The sequence below is a fragment of the Numenius arquata genome, chromosome 2, assembly GCF_964106895.1.
Source record: "Numenius arquata chromosome 2, bNumArq3.hap1.1, whole genome shotgun sequence".
NCBI classification, from domain to species: Eukaryota; Metazoa; Chordata; class Aves; order Charadriiformes; family Scolopacidae; genus Numenius; species Numenius arquata.
In genome coordinates this window covers 32,014,435-32,030,224 of record NC_133577.1, presented here as the reverse complement: position 1 = coordinate 32,030,224, position 15,790 = coordinate 32,014,435, and the positions used below count along the sequence as shown (strand labels likewise).

The window sequence follows — 15,790 nt, the reverse complement described above, 5'->3', positions numbered from 1 at the left end:
CAGAAGGACTAGTTGATCAGCACAGAGCTCTTCCGCTATAGACCAACCTACAAAAGCTGACGGTTGGAGTATCAGCCCTGTAGTGTCTCCCTTTGGCAGCCTCCAGCTGGAAGAGTATTTAGGAAGAGAAGTTCACTGTGTTTTGGCTGTGTTAACCATTATAACAGTTCTTCAGACCACCCAGGCCCAGCCGGCCTAATGCAGAATCAGAGGAAACGCTAAGGTGGTGTAAAGCTGTCTTTTCTCCCTTCAGCCTTGTAGCTCATTTGGACACATGAAGCACATCCACTTACTACTCCTTTCAGATAGCAAGTGAGGCCCATATTTGGTCACAGACATACTGGAATTTGAAACATTCCTATATAATGAAATACATTCTTTCATCTCCATGCTCAATGCATTGAGTTTATGCTCATCAAAATCATCACAGCATGGAGCATTTAACCACATTTAAACATTTAACTTAAAAACAAAATTCTAGAACTGAACATACATGTTTATTAATGTGTTTCTGGTCAAAGCTGCAATCTTCTGACAGTACGTTATTTAAATCTCTCCATTTTAAAAAAAAAAATTTTGCTCAAGGAGAACAGTCTATGAGCTGAAAAAAGTCAAGGGTCACCGCAAGAATTCTGAACAATGCAAATGTAAACAAAAATAGTCTTTAATTTTTTTTTTGAAAGAAATCATCGCTACCACTCATATAAAGAATGTAGTCGAGTATCTTTTCAGGAGCACCAATAACTTTGAAATGATAGTGCCAGCTATCAAAACTGGATAAGGGTTTGTTGGTTTGTTTTTTTACTATATTATGTTGAAGTAACTAGAAGACATTTAAAATGTTCAAAAATAAGGCTGAAGAACACTAAGAAGTGATTTAGTACTAATTAAAATAATAATCCCTCTTTTGAAACAACAGATCTCATTTGTATACAGTGCATTTTCTGTTTTACACATTTGGTAGGTGAATTTTGATAATGTGAATAAACGTCTCAATAGACAAAAAGTTCAGATTCTCAAAGTCACAGTACACGCATAAACAGAAGAAAACAACACATAATTTCACAATTTTTGGGACAACACATGACACAGATGATAAGGCATAAAAAATAAATATGCAACAGCCTCCAGGTAGGACAGTCATGATATCCAGAAGGTTCTTAGGAAAATTGACCAAGAAAGGGAACTTGTAGAAGCAGAAAGCCCAGTCAGACCACCACAGCCCTGGCAGCTGCACTCAAATATTCGGAATAAACTTGTGGCTAGAAAGTACTGCAGCTCTTCTCGTTCCCTCTGTCCCAAGTGCTTGCTGCCGGAGGACACAAGCAATCTCAACATCAGCCCACAGCTGATTCCAGGCCTAAGCAGCATGAAAAGGTAAATTTCTGAGGGGGCACTTGTGCACTTAGCTCTGAAATCAGATTTCTATGCTTTTCAAAAACTGAATGACTTTGTTTAAATGACCAAGTAACAAAACTGAACAGAAAATGTTTACCTCCTTTTGACGTAAAGCAAGCAACTTGCCTTTCAATAAAAACCACACACACTTAAGACACTTTGCTGTATTTAAACACAGCAAGACTTCTAGATCAACTATATACTAATTAGAATTTTTCAAAATACTGGGCAATTTCTTAATTAGAAATGACCCAGTGGTCAGTCATTAAATGCTATTTAGTAATATCTGTCTTGACAGATGTTTCCATGCAGTTAAGTGCTTTAATAGGCACAATATCTCATGTTGCCAATTAAGACTGAAATATATAATTTATGTCTCATTTGTGACGATTTGACTCATTCTGGTGGTATACACTAGGCTTCACTGGAAGTGCCATCTGACTGAAAGATCTCCAAATTGGCTCAATATGCAGGCGTCACTTTTTATTCTCTTTATGAAAATCAATTACAACTGTACCTACTAACACCACTGAAAATACTGTTCCAATTATTTCTGCTATATCTATATTGTTAACCACTATTAATATCCACAGTTGTAAGAAAAATATAATATCCAGGTTTTACTGCCTCCGTTAGATCTGAACGTTTCAATAATAGTCTGATTAGGAAGAACAACAAGGGGCAAAAGAAACAAACAAGAATGTTTGGTTGCTAATGAAACTATTGCTATATATATATCTATTTAAATTACAGAAAAAACCAGTTGCTTATTCTAAGAAATGACCCACTGATTTCTGTGAGCTAACAGAGTAGCAGCAGGATAAATCAATCCAACTCGTTTTGTGCTTCTGCATGGAATTTACTGGAACACAAGTTCGCAGAGCCACACTTCTCAAACACATAATCAATGTCCAAACAGCAACCCAACCCAATTTCTGGAGATATATTTATTTCTCAGTATGATCATCACAAAAGAACTTCCTTGAAAGAAGGTTGTTAACTTAGTAGCTAAGTAACATTAAATAGCATTTCTTATGAAGTTAGGCTGTTTTACTACTTAAAGTATTAAAATATATATCTAACATGCAGAGAGAAAAAAATTATTACTGCATTTTAGGGACAAATGTAGGAGGGCAGAATATACCTTTAATATTTCTTTTAAATCATGATGAAGCCAAAGGAAAAAAGCTTGAAGTCCCCAGAGAAGATGATTACAGAATTTGATCCATCAACATACAAGTACTAGTTTCTGCAAGCTCATATACATTTAATTTTAAGCATATGGAGACTTTTCAAGAATGTCCATGCACAACTTTTTACTTCATTGAAAAACAACAAGTGTTCAGGTACTTTTCCAGTTCTTCAAGATAAGATTTTTAAAGTGCTCTATTGGCAATATGTTAGTTTCCTGAAAAAGGAATCCAACCTTTTCACCAGCTGTTTTTTTCATTCTATTTCAGTTTTCCAAGAAAACCATTAGCAGAAGGAAACAGTAAGTATCATTCTAAACAGGGAACCAGAAATTAGCACTGCATGTGGATTCGGACAAAGAAGTTGCAACTCTGATAAGCTGTATTTTGGCTTTAATGACAGCCTTAGGGCATCCACATGTGTACATGTAATAAATCATCCTATTGAAAAGATAATTACTGAGGGGGATAAAAGCTTTCTTGATACCAATTACACTAAACTGTTCAAATTAGCATACCCACAGATGGTTCTTTGTTGTCCTACATACACATTAGAGAGAATAATGTTTCATTACATTAATTCACTCACTTGAAAGGAAAAGAAAAAATCAGGATCCGGTTATTAATCACACTAATGCTACATAGGCTTTGTAAACTAAGGGGGCTTTTGCCTGCAATAACAATGTAGAACAAAAGGTTAATTAGGCTTTTAGGCTTGAGTTTTCAAAGGCAGTGAAAGTTGGACCATATCTAGGTGAAAACAGCAATCTGTTTTAGCTGCAGGCAGGGATTCAGAAATATATCCCCATAACTATTTGGTCTGGCAATGCTGGCCCTTTCTAAGCACGGACACAGCATGCACGCTCTTTCAGCAAAGAATAATCTAATTAAAATGTATACTTGCATATGGACATGCTGTGCCACTCCTTTACAATCTAACTGTAAGGATTATTACAAGAATATGAATACTCTCCCGCTAGCAGCTTAAACAGTTTTCTCTTCACAGTTATTGCTGTGGCTTTGCTCTGTGTTTGTGATATAGACAGATGTTTCTTCAGTAGCCCTGCTCTCTTCTCTTCTAAAAAAGCCTGTCCACTTCAGATAAACACAAACAGGACACTTTTTCCTGACTCATTGAGAAGCACAGGCTAATGACCATTGCAGGACTGAAATGCATCCCGCCAGCAGCTTTCACATATGAAGCTAGCTTTCCTGATGACTGTTCAAACAGAGCTCAAAATCATAACCCTGTGAAAGAAAATCTTGTTACTTACTTCAATAAGACTAAATTTCATCTTGGCTTTGTTTCATGGGTATTCCTTCTCCCAGTTTCTTCCTTATCTGTATCCTTTTTGGAGTGTGTTGGTGAGTAAATTACTGAGAAGTCACGCAAGCCTTGATAAGGCACTATGGGAAACCTACAGCAGTCACCACCTCTGTCCTCTCCAGAAAGTTAAGAGATTGTCCTTATCCTCAATTCATCAACAGTCTACCTCCTGGTGGGATAATCCAACTCCTATTATCTGATTAAACTCTAGGTTATAAGTTTCCATGTATCAACTAGAAGTTATATTTAGAGTCTACAGCTTGCTCTTTTCTGGGATAATGATAGCAGTAATAAAACAAACTATTTAAAACCTCGTATTTCCTGCAGTATTAGTTATGTAATACAAAAATGTGTCAGGGGAAAAACTATCAAAACCCAGTACAACAAGCAATGACTGGCCTACCAGGTAGGGATCTATTTCTGTACACTACCATAACAGGACTTAGCTCCCTCTTACGCTCCTGCCCAGAGACATATGTTCTCCCTCTCTATCAGCCTGTCACTGCTCAGTGAAACAACTTCCTGGCCTACTTCTGGCAACCTTCACAAGCACCAGACCATTGTTTAACCATCTGTAGCCCCTGATTAAGGATCTTCATTTCCATGAAATAAGGTTTGCCAACACCTAGATACAATCCCTTGAAACAAACTGAATGCCTTACTCGCCTTTAAATGCCAGCTGCATTGCTGCTGTCCAGGAAACCATTGTGTATACAGTGGGGTTTGCGCACAACTAATGGAAATACAAAAGCTCCTGTCTCTCCTGGACCATGTTCAGAGGGACTAATGCATCATGGCATCTTCCAGGCATTTTCTGTGCTGAAAGTCAGAAATCCTATCTTTCGCAGTCTCTGAAAAACCTCATAGCTAATATGCAGAATGAGACAATCTTTTTCAAAATGGCCGGAAATAGCTTGCTGTAATATATGCACCACCTATGTGTTTAATTTGAGGCCTGAACAGATGGTCCGTCTATGCCTTACACTCACCTTCTTTACCTTTTCATTTTGCAGTCGCCATCAGTAAGTTGCCATCAACATGTCCCCATGCCTTTCATTTATTAAGAGAATTCTACAGTCTTTCACTGCAGAAAAGGGAACAAGCTCTTGAGATACAATTTGCAACACTCCTCCATTTAGTTTTTTCCTATTTTGACCCAACCCAATTTTCTCTCACAATCCTCCAAATGCCTCTACCATACAAACTGGTAAACCACTAGGTAGAGAACTGAACAGCAGAAAGTGCCTATACTTTCAGATAGCAGCTCACATGTCCTTCAGCAGTGGAAGCAGTGGGATGTTTGTGTTTTGTGCTCTACAAACTGTATTTTTTTGGTTGGTAAAATCATTTCTTTATGTAGCTAGCTGCTGCATGTTCCTTCATCAACGTGCTAACTGAAAGTTTTCAGTTAAATACAATTAACTTTATTTCCGAAGTGCCCATATATATCCTTTAACACTCTTTCATTTTCTCCTTCTCACCACCACCACTACTCTCTGTTGGGACTTACTTTCCCGTTGAACTGTCACAATGATGATCAAAACTGACCACAGGTCAGTGTCAGCCTCACTTGAACTCATTCTTCCCTTCCTTCCCAAGTCTCCCTCCAGAGCAGGAGATTGCTCACATCTTCTCTGAGCTCCTTTCTCTTGTTTACTTGAGCTGTGCCAAACAACTCGGACAAGAAATTAAACTTTTCCCTACATCCTCATCTGGCACCTCTGTTCAATACCCCAAGATACGCAGAAAGAACAAGCACGGTCATCTGTTCAGCTTTGTCAGATAGAGACGCCATAGACCAGTAGAATCTAAATGCCCCAAGGCTTTCTGTGTTGCTGCATGATCATGCAGATCCCACAACCCTGTATCTTCTGGTAACTTCTATGCTTACAGCCAGAAGATATAGGGTATAATCTTAGAGTAACCCATCTTGTGCCGAGTCTAACTCCATACATCCTCACCTGCACTATGTACATTCTTTAAGTACGTCCCTCACCGCTTTATATGGCAGCCAGATACACGTGGTTTTTCATGTCCACTTGTCAGTGAAATTATCTGGCTGTTCTCAGTACTGTTGTGTCTAACCTCTTAAGTCCAAAAGAATTGTTCTCAAATTACTCTATATTTTCATGATAATAGAAATTATTCTCTATTGCTAGTTGCATCTGAATTAACTAAGTCTGCAGGTTCACTGTTCAGCAAAAGAACAGACAGAACAATGCATTTTTACTGAAAAACAAAGTAAATAAATCCTTATGAAGTTATCTTTATACGTCATCAAAGAAAACAAGAGTATATGTAAAAATTTTAGAAGTTTTTTGCCCAGAGGAAAAAACCAAACCCCAGCACTCTATGGAGTTGTCAATGTTTGCAAAGAGTTAAAAGTAGCCTCAATATTTTTTCCCGAGTACAAATTCAGTGGACTGGACTCTTTCCTCTAGATCACAAAGATCAAAGAATCTGTCACAGAAAACTGGTACTCAAAATAAACACCATCAATTGTGGGCACTATCGTACCTTGACAAAATGTAGCATTGATCCTTTTGTAGCCTTGTGGGCATTCCATCATGGGACTGTATCCATGGTAAGCTGAAAAAAAAAAAAAATCAGTTAAATACTGCTGGTTTATATGTTATTTAGAGAGTCTGACAGCCACATCATTATGTAACTATAAAAAAAATTATAAGTTTTTATGATGTGTGGTTAAGAATAAAAGGTCAAGAAATTAAAATTAAAGGTTGTACAGGTAACTTTAATTCCATCTCTTTCCACATAAATACCACTTAAGCCTTCAGCGAACCAGTCAAGTTTATATATTTTCAAAAAAAAAAATCTTTGAAATACGACATTATCTTTCATCCAGTTGTTCTCAAATATTCAAATGATTACTTCACCAATCTTTCCCCATCATGCTGGGAAAAGACAAAAGTTTAAGATTCATGATGGAAACTCAATGGTTTTAAAACTGAGAGCGGCTTTAGAAAGCAGAATTATCTTCAGTGTTAAGCAAAATTGGCGGGTACTGTCTCTCCTGCCACAATGAATTAAAATATATTTGAAATACGGACAAAAGAGATGCAAATAAACTTTTAAAACAAGGCAAAAATAAGAAAAAGGCACATTTGCGATTTACCGAACAAAGTTGCTGAATTTTGGAAGACTGTGTCACTTATTGGCTGATCAGTGTAAACCGTCAAGGGCATAACAACACTGCAAAATACAGACTGAATTCAATTTTGCCAAAACAGAAAATGTTCCGTTAACTGGCTTTTTATTTCTATTTATTGTTTCTTCCCGCACTTAAGGTTGCCTTTGAGACTACAGAAAACTGTTTATTGATTCTTAAACAGTTATAACACCATAAATGAGAGCAGTAACTTCTTTGTATGGTTATGCACTAAAAGCTAAACTCTTGGCAAAGCCCAGTACTTTATTAAACATATAGGACTAAACTTTTGGCTCTATGATCAGACAAGTGCCTTTAATAAGAGTCAAGAGAGTTTTTCATAACTTGAATGCTACAACAGAGATACCTTACATTTGGTCAGATATTTTGTTTTCCTTTAAAAGTGTTCTAAATGTTCAGCAGGCCAAAAAAAGAACAAACAAACATACATCTTCACTGTATATAAACTGTGAAATAAGACGGAACAACTGAGATAATGTTTTCAATTGGCTTCACTTCACAAATAATGCCTGAATTGCACATTTATCCCCACATCTTATGTTAAAACTGGTAACTGGTTGACTATAAGGATAAACAAAAGAAAAAAAAATTCATTAGTTCTTAAGCTTTTCCTATTTTTAGGAAAAATTTAAGTAACAATCTTGAGTAGTAGTCTTTGGAGCAAGAAAGCTTTATTTCAAATTGCTGTGAATTATTTAAAATAATTGCTTAATTAGAACATCAAGATTCTCCTTAGAAATTGCTTAAAGTGAAAAAATGGTTAAAAAAATAGTACAATTCAAAATACAGTAACAAGGTTTCTTACAGTTTTGAACACATACTTTTCCATCTTTACGTTGACTACAACCATTTCAACACAAATATGAATTTGAAAATTTCATCTCTCACCATGAAGTGGCAGCTACACATTTATTTTCAAGGCAGCTCCAATCTTTTCACAATGTTCACAATCTTTTCACAATTAAAAACAGACAAAATTTAAGGTAAGATTTTCAAAAGTGCAATGCATTACCTTATTCCTGGTCCCCAAAAATGTCAATGAAACTCCTAATTCTCATGTTGGCAGAATCAGAGTCATAATCGCACTGATTATGTCCCAACGTATCTGTGTTTGCCATTACAGACCTGATTCAATTCACACTAAAACCAACAGAGTCTCTCTAACTTTTTTTGGGCAGGAATAGCACCTGCAGTACAGCCTGGCAAAGGAAAAGAGAGGAAGAGCACCAGCCCACGAGCTATGCCAGACCTTTTCCAGTGCTGCAACATATTTTCCCTTCCAGGGTGACTCAGCTGGTCTAGAAAGTGCAGTGGTGGAGTAAGGTCAGAGATTTTAACCTCTCCCTCTCTCTTCATCCTCCTACTCCCACAATGAGCAGGAAATAGCGACTTACTAGCAGCTGTTTTCTACCTTCTACAAAGAGCAGTAACATAAGCAGGTCACAGTAGAGTAAGCAGCTTGCTCAGTGATGGCTAGTGATCCATGTGGGAGCTGGATGGAGTCCTACATTGCTTATCCTTTACTCACTTAGACAACCTGTTTGCAATTATTAACTGTTAGCAAGGTTCCTGAAGAATCATAACATTCCCCATGTAATACAGAAATGCACTTTGTCTTAAAAGTTATCTTCTGTAGAAGCCCTCAAAAATGGAGATCTGTTCCAAAATTTCTTGTTTGTTTTTCACTAATACTGAATAACCTGTAAACTTACAGTCATGGGAGCCATCTCAGGCCAAGGCACTTGACTTTGCAACAAGACAGAAGCCCTGACTGAGCAGTGGCTATTACCCAAAATACGCAAGTATATCTTTACAAAGAGACATAGCCCTGTTTAAGTCCACAGGAACAAGACACATGCAAACTTACATACATCCTTAAGAAGTAGACTGAAGAGAGAGGAAAACTGCCTGCTAATGAGACTGAAGTATATGCTCAAATATTTTGATGAAGTGGGTCTCGCAGAAGATCACGTTAAATGTAACCTGATTATGTATTATTACAAAAACAGGTCAATCTTAAGTGAAGTTTATGAAGCATAAACCCATAAAAGCAAAAAGAATTCTGTTTGCTTCCAAAAAGTCAATAATAAAAAGGATAATACCAATTTAGTAAAGTAACAAACCAGGTCAAAATTACAGGCGACTAATGTGGGATTAATTTTGCCAGCCGAGACACTACCATGGACATCAGTTAACTGATAATTACTAATAATTTACTTGACTCCCAAGTTTTTCTATCCAATATCATATATATAAAAATATAATAATATATACATATATACACACACTTTTTACTGCTGAAACATTCCATTATTGTAAAAAAAAAGTAAAATACTTGATGAAATACAAATCCTTAAGCAACCACTCCACACTTTTATTAAATCTTATAATAAATTTCTGTTTATCTTTGGAAATTGTTTACAGAAGCGAACACTTTGATACTGACATGAGGCTTAATTTGACACCTACGCCCAAAGGACACTTAAGCCCATATGTAACAGAAATATGAAAGTTCAAGTTGTGTGCCTAAATTCAAACTAAATGTCTATAAAACTCCAAAATGCTTTAAGATCACTTGAACTCCTGCAACACTCCAAATTTATCACCTCACGCTCTTAGAAATCTGAAAATTCACTATTTGGACCCATGCAGAACTGCCATAAGTCATGGCATGATTGAATAGCATCATGCTTAACCCATTCCTAAATCAAATCTAGACTAAGAAAATACATATTACTCTACCAAAGGTTCCTGACAGATTCAGTGAATATTCGTGAAACATACACCTCCCAAATTATACTCTTGATATAATGTAGTGGTAGATGACACTGTATTTTAATCTAGAGAAAACAGATAGTGCACCCATCGCCTCCTCTCTTCTTAAAATAGTAATGTACAGTGAAAGGTCCCAGCTAGAAAGATGAGAAATGTATCCCGTTATACCTAGGAGACACAAACCCTTACTTTCCAGGAATGCTTTAATCACAAGGACAGGATTATTCCAAGTGGCAACATTCTCTGTTTCCTCTTGAAATCATACAGTTACATTCAAAAAAACAATTTCAGATTCAGCCAGAAAGCGGGAATAAGCATGACTCATAATATAAGTAATTAAGGACATTGGGAAAGAGACTGGGTTCCCAGTCCTGTTCCAAGAACTGTTTCTACACTTTATGGGTTAGGGCATCTACTCATAGGTATAATACATAGATTAGAAATTCTTCTGGCAGATAAGGAAGCTCTGGATTGCCCCATCTTGAGCAAGTGTGCTAGCCATTAAGCTTTTATAATAAAGGGACAGTGCTCATCTCATTAGCATTTAAAAAAAAATAAATTCTTACTCAGTGCTTTGAAAAAAGGTGGTGGACTTCGCCTCAGGAGAGGTTTTAGGGTGACTTCAGGCACTTTTCTGTACCCACCTAGGAAGCACCTGGGGACCAGGATTTTGGACATGGTTTGTCCCAGCGTTTCCCTGTTTGCTTGCTCTTAACATCATGCCGAGCATGTTGGCATTAAGCAGCTGTCTGATCAACACATTGTTTGTTGTGGATTCCAGGCTGAGATGGCCAGTGTTTTACCTGAGCTATGAAGAACTAGCAAATGGGCTTTCCTTTTGAACTCAGCACCAAAAATTTGTATTACTAGCTCCAATCAGTTTTTGGCTGAAGCACATTTCAGGCTTTTGTGATTTTTCTCATGGCACACCTACATCTACTAAGCAACATTCTGCACGTTCGCATGCTTCTGAGAACAAGAATTTCAGTTCTTGTTAAATTGCTACTACTTTGGAGAAAGCTATAAAATCAGGACACATTTCACAATTCATACACCAATGCAGAATGTGTGTCCCTGTTAGGAATTATATTTATGTGCTACAGGAATGACAATTTAGATACCCGAGTCTTTTATTAACTATGGCCCTCAAAGACCTCAAGGAGGCTCTCTTTTGGAAGCACACCATAAGATAAACGTATTCCAAAATACTAAATTTAAATGCTTCATAAACTAGCAGATCAGACTGAGTCAGCATAAATTTACATCACACTCTTCTGTGGAAGGAGGAGTCAGAGAAGTTAGGAATAACAGCAGATTTTCTGCTGGAATTGTATTTACACCCACAGTAAGGCTTGCGGACAAAAACATGCTTCCAAAAAAATCAAACACTGAACACGTTTCCAGCACTGCTATCTGTATGAATAACAGGGGCCCAGAAGACCTAGATAAGAATGACTGCAACTCCCTATGCTATTTTTGGCCCGCTAAATGCAGATCCACTCCATCTGCAAAACAGAGATTACATTATCTTTTCTCATCTTTCATTTAGTGATAAAAATATGACATGACAGAGAAGTATTCCTGTGCAACAATAATGTAATTCACAAAAAGTTTAAGAGACTAGCTTCACCTATCATGCAAATAATTTGAAATTTCTTTCTCATTATACTATGATGTCAAATCATAACAAAACAGTGAAGAAGTCTTCATCATTGCCTAATCGTTGAGGCAGATACTTCAAAAACAGAGCAGAAAAATGTAACTGACAATTTAGAGCCTGGAAAACTTTGGCTCCAAACTTGAAACTTCATCTGCAGTCCCAGGAGGTCATTGCGTTCTCTCCAAACAGTAACTGGTGCCTCTATAATTTAACATTTCTGCACAAACTTTTAAAATAATAAATCCAGCTGGAAGAGGTAAGATGATTCAATATCATTATCCCTCCTGCACTCAGAAAACGCAACAATGCATCTCTGACTTAAAGGAGGAAGAAGGAGAAAAAACCCAAAACTCAACAACGTTAACTTTGCTGGCTGCACTGAGTCCCTGCATATTGTAACTCCGCTGGCATACAGGACAATTTCAGTTTCTGCAACCTGTCTCTAATCAAACCATAGGATATTATTTCTACTAGGTTCCTTTTTTTTTTTTTCTTCAAAAAAGGAAAAACACTGCTTGAGGGGAAAAAAAGCCATAAACTGATCCAGAGAATAACAACAAAATGGCACTTACACGGCTTCTTGGGACATTTCTGGCATTTGTTAAAACCCCAGGAAGTACCCACAGTTCCACAGCAGTCTTCTTGCTTGGAAAGGCCAGGAAGTGCTTTGCCACACTGGAATAGTCAGGTAAAGAATACTCCGGTTAGTGATACTGTATGATGCTCATTCTAGTACAACATTCTTTTTCAGTCATGTTGGGTCAACCTCTTGCTGAGACACTGAAGGTTCACTGGAGCTCTTTGCTGAACTTACACAGTATCCGTGCATTGCAATGGCTCTTTACACACACACAAGCAAGTTACGTGATATTATTATCTTCCCTGTGTCAACTTGAAAAGAAGGAGAAAGAAAAAGAAGAGAACAGTATGTCATAGGAGTATATTTCCAAGGTAGTAACTCACCATTGGCACCTATTTCCTACATTTCTCCTCATAAAAATGTGCTTATCCACTTTTGAAAAAGCTGTGTAAATGATCTTAAATACGTTTCTTAAAGAAAGACAACAAGTATGACTGACTTCTATAATATTATTTCCTATTAAGAAACCTTAACTTCCTGCCAACTTACGTTTAATGACCACTTACTGAAAATTGCCAAATTGCCATGACAGATTCCGCTGCCCAGATACTGAAGAAGGTAACACAGATAAGACGACCGAAGCGGAAGTTAGTGATGTCTGTGTTACCCCAAACAAGCGTCTCTTTCCTCATGCAAATATTTAAATTAATCTTGCAATAATTTCTGAGGTCAATGTTCCCTTTTTTTCTCCTCCCTGATCAAGAACATATTTATTATGGTTTTTATTAGTAAGAATACTTTATTAATAAGAATAATTTTCAGAAGCTTACAATGTCCTAATTATGTTCTTGACTTTTGCAATTTTCTTCCATTTTCCATGGTAAAGAAAGCTTAAATGTATTTCTGAGATGCAGAGATTAAAAAAATACATCTAAACCTGTCAATTAGGTATAAAATGGACATGCACAAAGCACAAGAGAGGTGCACAACACCTGCACTTAGTAACACTCTCAAAACAAATGTTGATATAAATAGGCATTGCAGCAAACAATTCAAATGTGTTGAAGTGTGAATCCTCAGTACACAGTGAATAGATCCTCCCTAATCTAACTTTCCTTCCTGACAGCATGTAAACCTCTGACCCAAATGCTCACTGCCACTTAGGTTTCAGTTCAAGATAGCTGGCTCATCCTACAGCACAGGCTGTGGCCTTGTGGGTGCTCTCACTTTGGCTGGAAACCCAGCCAGTCTGCAGCAGGGACACATGCTGAATGTGCAGGCACTGATGGCTTCCTCCAACCTTCCCAAAAATTTCCCATTGTGCTCTTAATTGACACCCAGGAGTCAATGATGTTTCTGAAGTACAGGGTTAGCAGGCTACCCCACAACATCAGGGCTATGACTCAGAGACTCCGCTCTTCGTATGGCAAGGGCTGGCAAGGCATCATCCCAGATGTTTTCTCAGCTCCAATACTCCCCAGGTGCTTTCTGAAATATCTCAGGAACAAATTAAAAGCAGCACCAGTTCACCACTTAAACATCATATTATAACGTGCAACCTGCAGCAGCTCAGCACTTGCTGCATGTGAAGCTTAGACAGCTGTCAAGGGATGTGTGATCAGCCGGGAGCATCCTCTGTTCCAGTGAAAGCCAGCCTCTCTCAGGAAGCAGAGCTTTTAGCACCAGGGCCACTTCACGAAGTTGCGCACCTCTGCACATCACCCCTATATGGGCTACCACCACTTGTGTTTTGAAACTCATTTCAGGGTGGCCAAACAGGTTACAAGAGACTGCTCAGTTATTGTGGAACTTTAGGAGTCTATTTCACACTACTGTCTGCAGAAGCTCTTGTGACAATTTTTCCCATGTTCCAAGGGGTGAGAAACAGTCCTGGTCTGGATAGTATTTGGCTGTGTTAGAACAGTGAAGTACCAAAGCAAGTCCCACCTTTTCAGATGCAGGCCCAGTCTTACACTATGTGAACACGTCTTTCAGGCTGTCTTGCACTCCTCTGGCCTGGGCACTGACAGGATTAGTATGAGATTGACCATGCCTGATCAGAAAGTCAGAGTCCACCGAGTTCCATTTCCAGAAGCAACTCTCAGACTAGCACTTCACAAAGGCCATTAAGATCCACAAACTGGGAATTCTGCACAACTCCCTCTGCTGCAGCAGCTCAGCTGTTTTCAAAACTGGAACTAGCTTTCAACTGCCTCTAGCTAGATGATATACAGATCTTGCTGCAGTTTTCACAAGCTCAAAAATCTTTCAGCTGGAGAGTAGTCATAATGTCTCCTCTGAGAGACTGCCCTAAGACCTTAGAGAATTCATGTTATGTCTCCACATAGTGCAGATTTCTCAACCTGCATCCCAGTTGAGCATGCTCTAGGAAGGACCATTTTACTTTATAATCACAGCTACTCAGTTTAACTGCTGCTCAATTCCTTTCCTAGAGCTGGGACTGCTTCTTCAAAGACAGAGAAGCCACTTACTGAAGTTGTACACTGTGGCTGTTATTGAGAGTCAGCTAAACCAATTTGTGTTTAACTCTTCTGCCCCACCTCATGCCTCAGTTTTACAACTCTCCTCTCTCCGAAAAGAAATGGGAGGAATCAAGGCTGGTGCTGCACCTCCCCTTATGATCTCAGAAATGGAGCATTTGGGCAGCCAGGCACATTACCTAACACCCAGTGTTCCTCTGCAAGGTCACAAGCCTCAAGGACACATCCCAGCAGCTCGTATGTGTCAAGGCAAGACTCCACTAACGTGAGAGCCAACATGCCATCATTAACTGCCCCCCCCCCCCTTTTTTTTTCTTTTTCCCCAGAATAGAAAAGGTGTCATTTAACAGTAGCAAATTAAAAGCATATAAAACAAAGAAAAAAAAAAAAAAAAAGAGGAGAAAGAAGATGGACGAAAGCCCACTTTTAGTTTAGGTGTGGTGCTACAGCATTTGCATTCTACTGAAAATCATGATCTCTGTGGTCATAACTTTTTCAAATTTCCATATAAAAACCATGAGCAAAAATAAGGATGCCAAAGTCTGAGTCATCTGGCAACTGTGGTTTGTAGTCCTGTCAGTAAAAACTGGCAATGATTAAAGCTGCTGCTCCCACTGCCTCTATGGTGAATTAAAGCTTGAAGAATCAATGATAATTTGGTTAACATCCAGATCATTGTAGAAACTGGCCAGCGAGAAAAAGCAACTGCCACATGGGGCTCCTAGTGGTGTAAGATCTGTGTAATTTTGGAGCTATGCATCAGAAAAAATGACTGCTCTGCAAAGTCCTAAGCCAAGCAGAAACAGAGTGATCTTCTATGGCTAATAAACCCTGATTTCTCTGGTACATCTAATAGCGCTTCAGATACTTTCAACACTCATGGCACTGTACAAAATCTTTCCTTGCCAGCTACAATTTCTTAAGATGCTCCTCCCTTTCACAAACTCTAAGCATCAATGAACTGAACCTGTGTTTTTACAGGTCTCAAAAACTTTTAGGTAATTTCTATTCACTTCAAAAGTCTTACCCACTTCCTACTACTGAGAAGAACTCATTAGTTCTTCAGACAGTCTGTTCCAGTCTCTGAGTCACAAGTGACTGGAAAAGTCACTTGGGGGAATCCATAACTATTTTTAGTTTGTCTCACCATTCAACACAACTCCAACACATAA

At 38.2% G+C, this 15,790-nt stretch overlaps 1 protein-coding gene across 1 annotated transcript in view; it reads right to left on the bottom strand.

The window, feature by feature from the left end:
* LTBP1 (latent transforming growth factor beta binding protein 1) overlaps positions 1–15,790 on the bottom strand; it is a 199,851-nt gene that overhangs the window by 83,723 nt on the left and 100,338 nt on the right. The window contains exons 8-9 of the mRNA XM_074166229.1: positions 12,110–12,212; positions 6,433–6,504 (exon numbers count right to left, since the gene is read on the bottom strand). Of these exons, the coding sequence (XP_074022330.1) occupies positions 6,433–6,504; positions 12,110–12,212 (175 nt within the window). The remainder of the gene's footprint in view (positions 1–6,432; positions 6,505–12,109; positions 12,213–15,790) is intronic.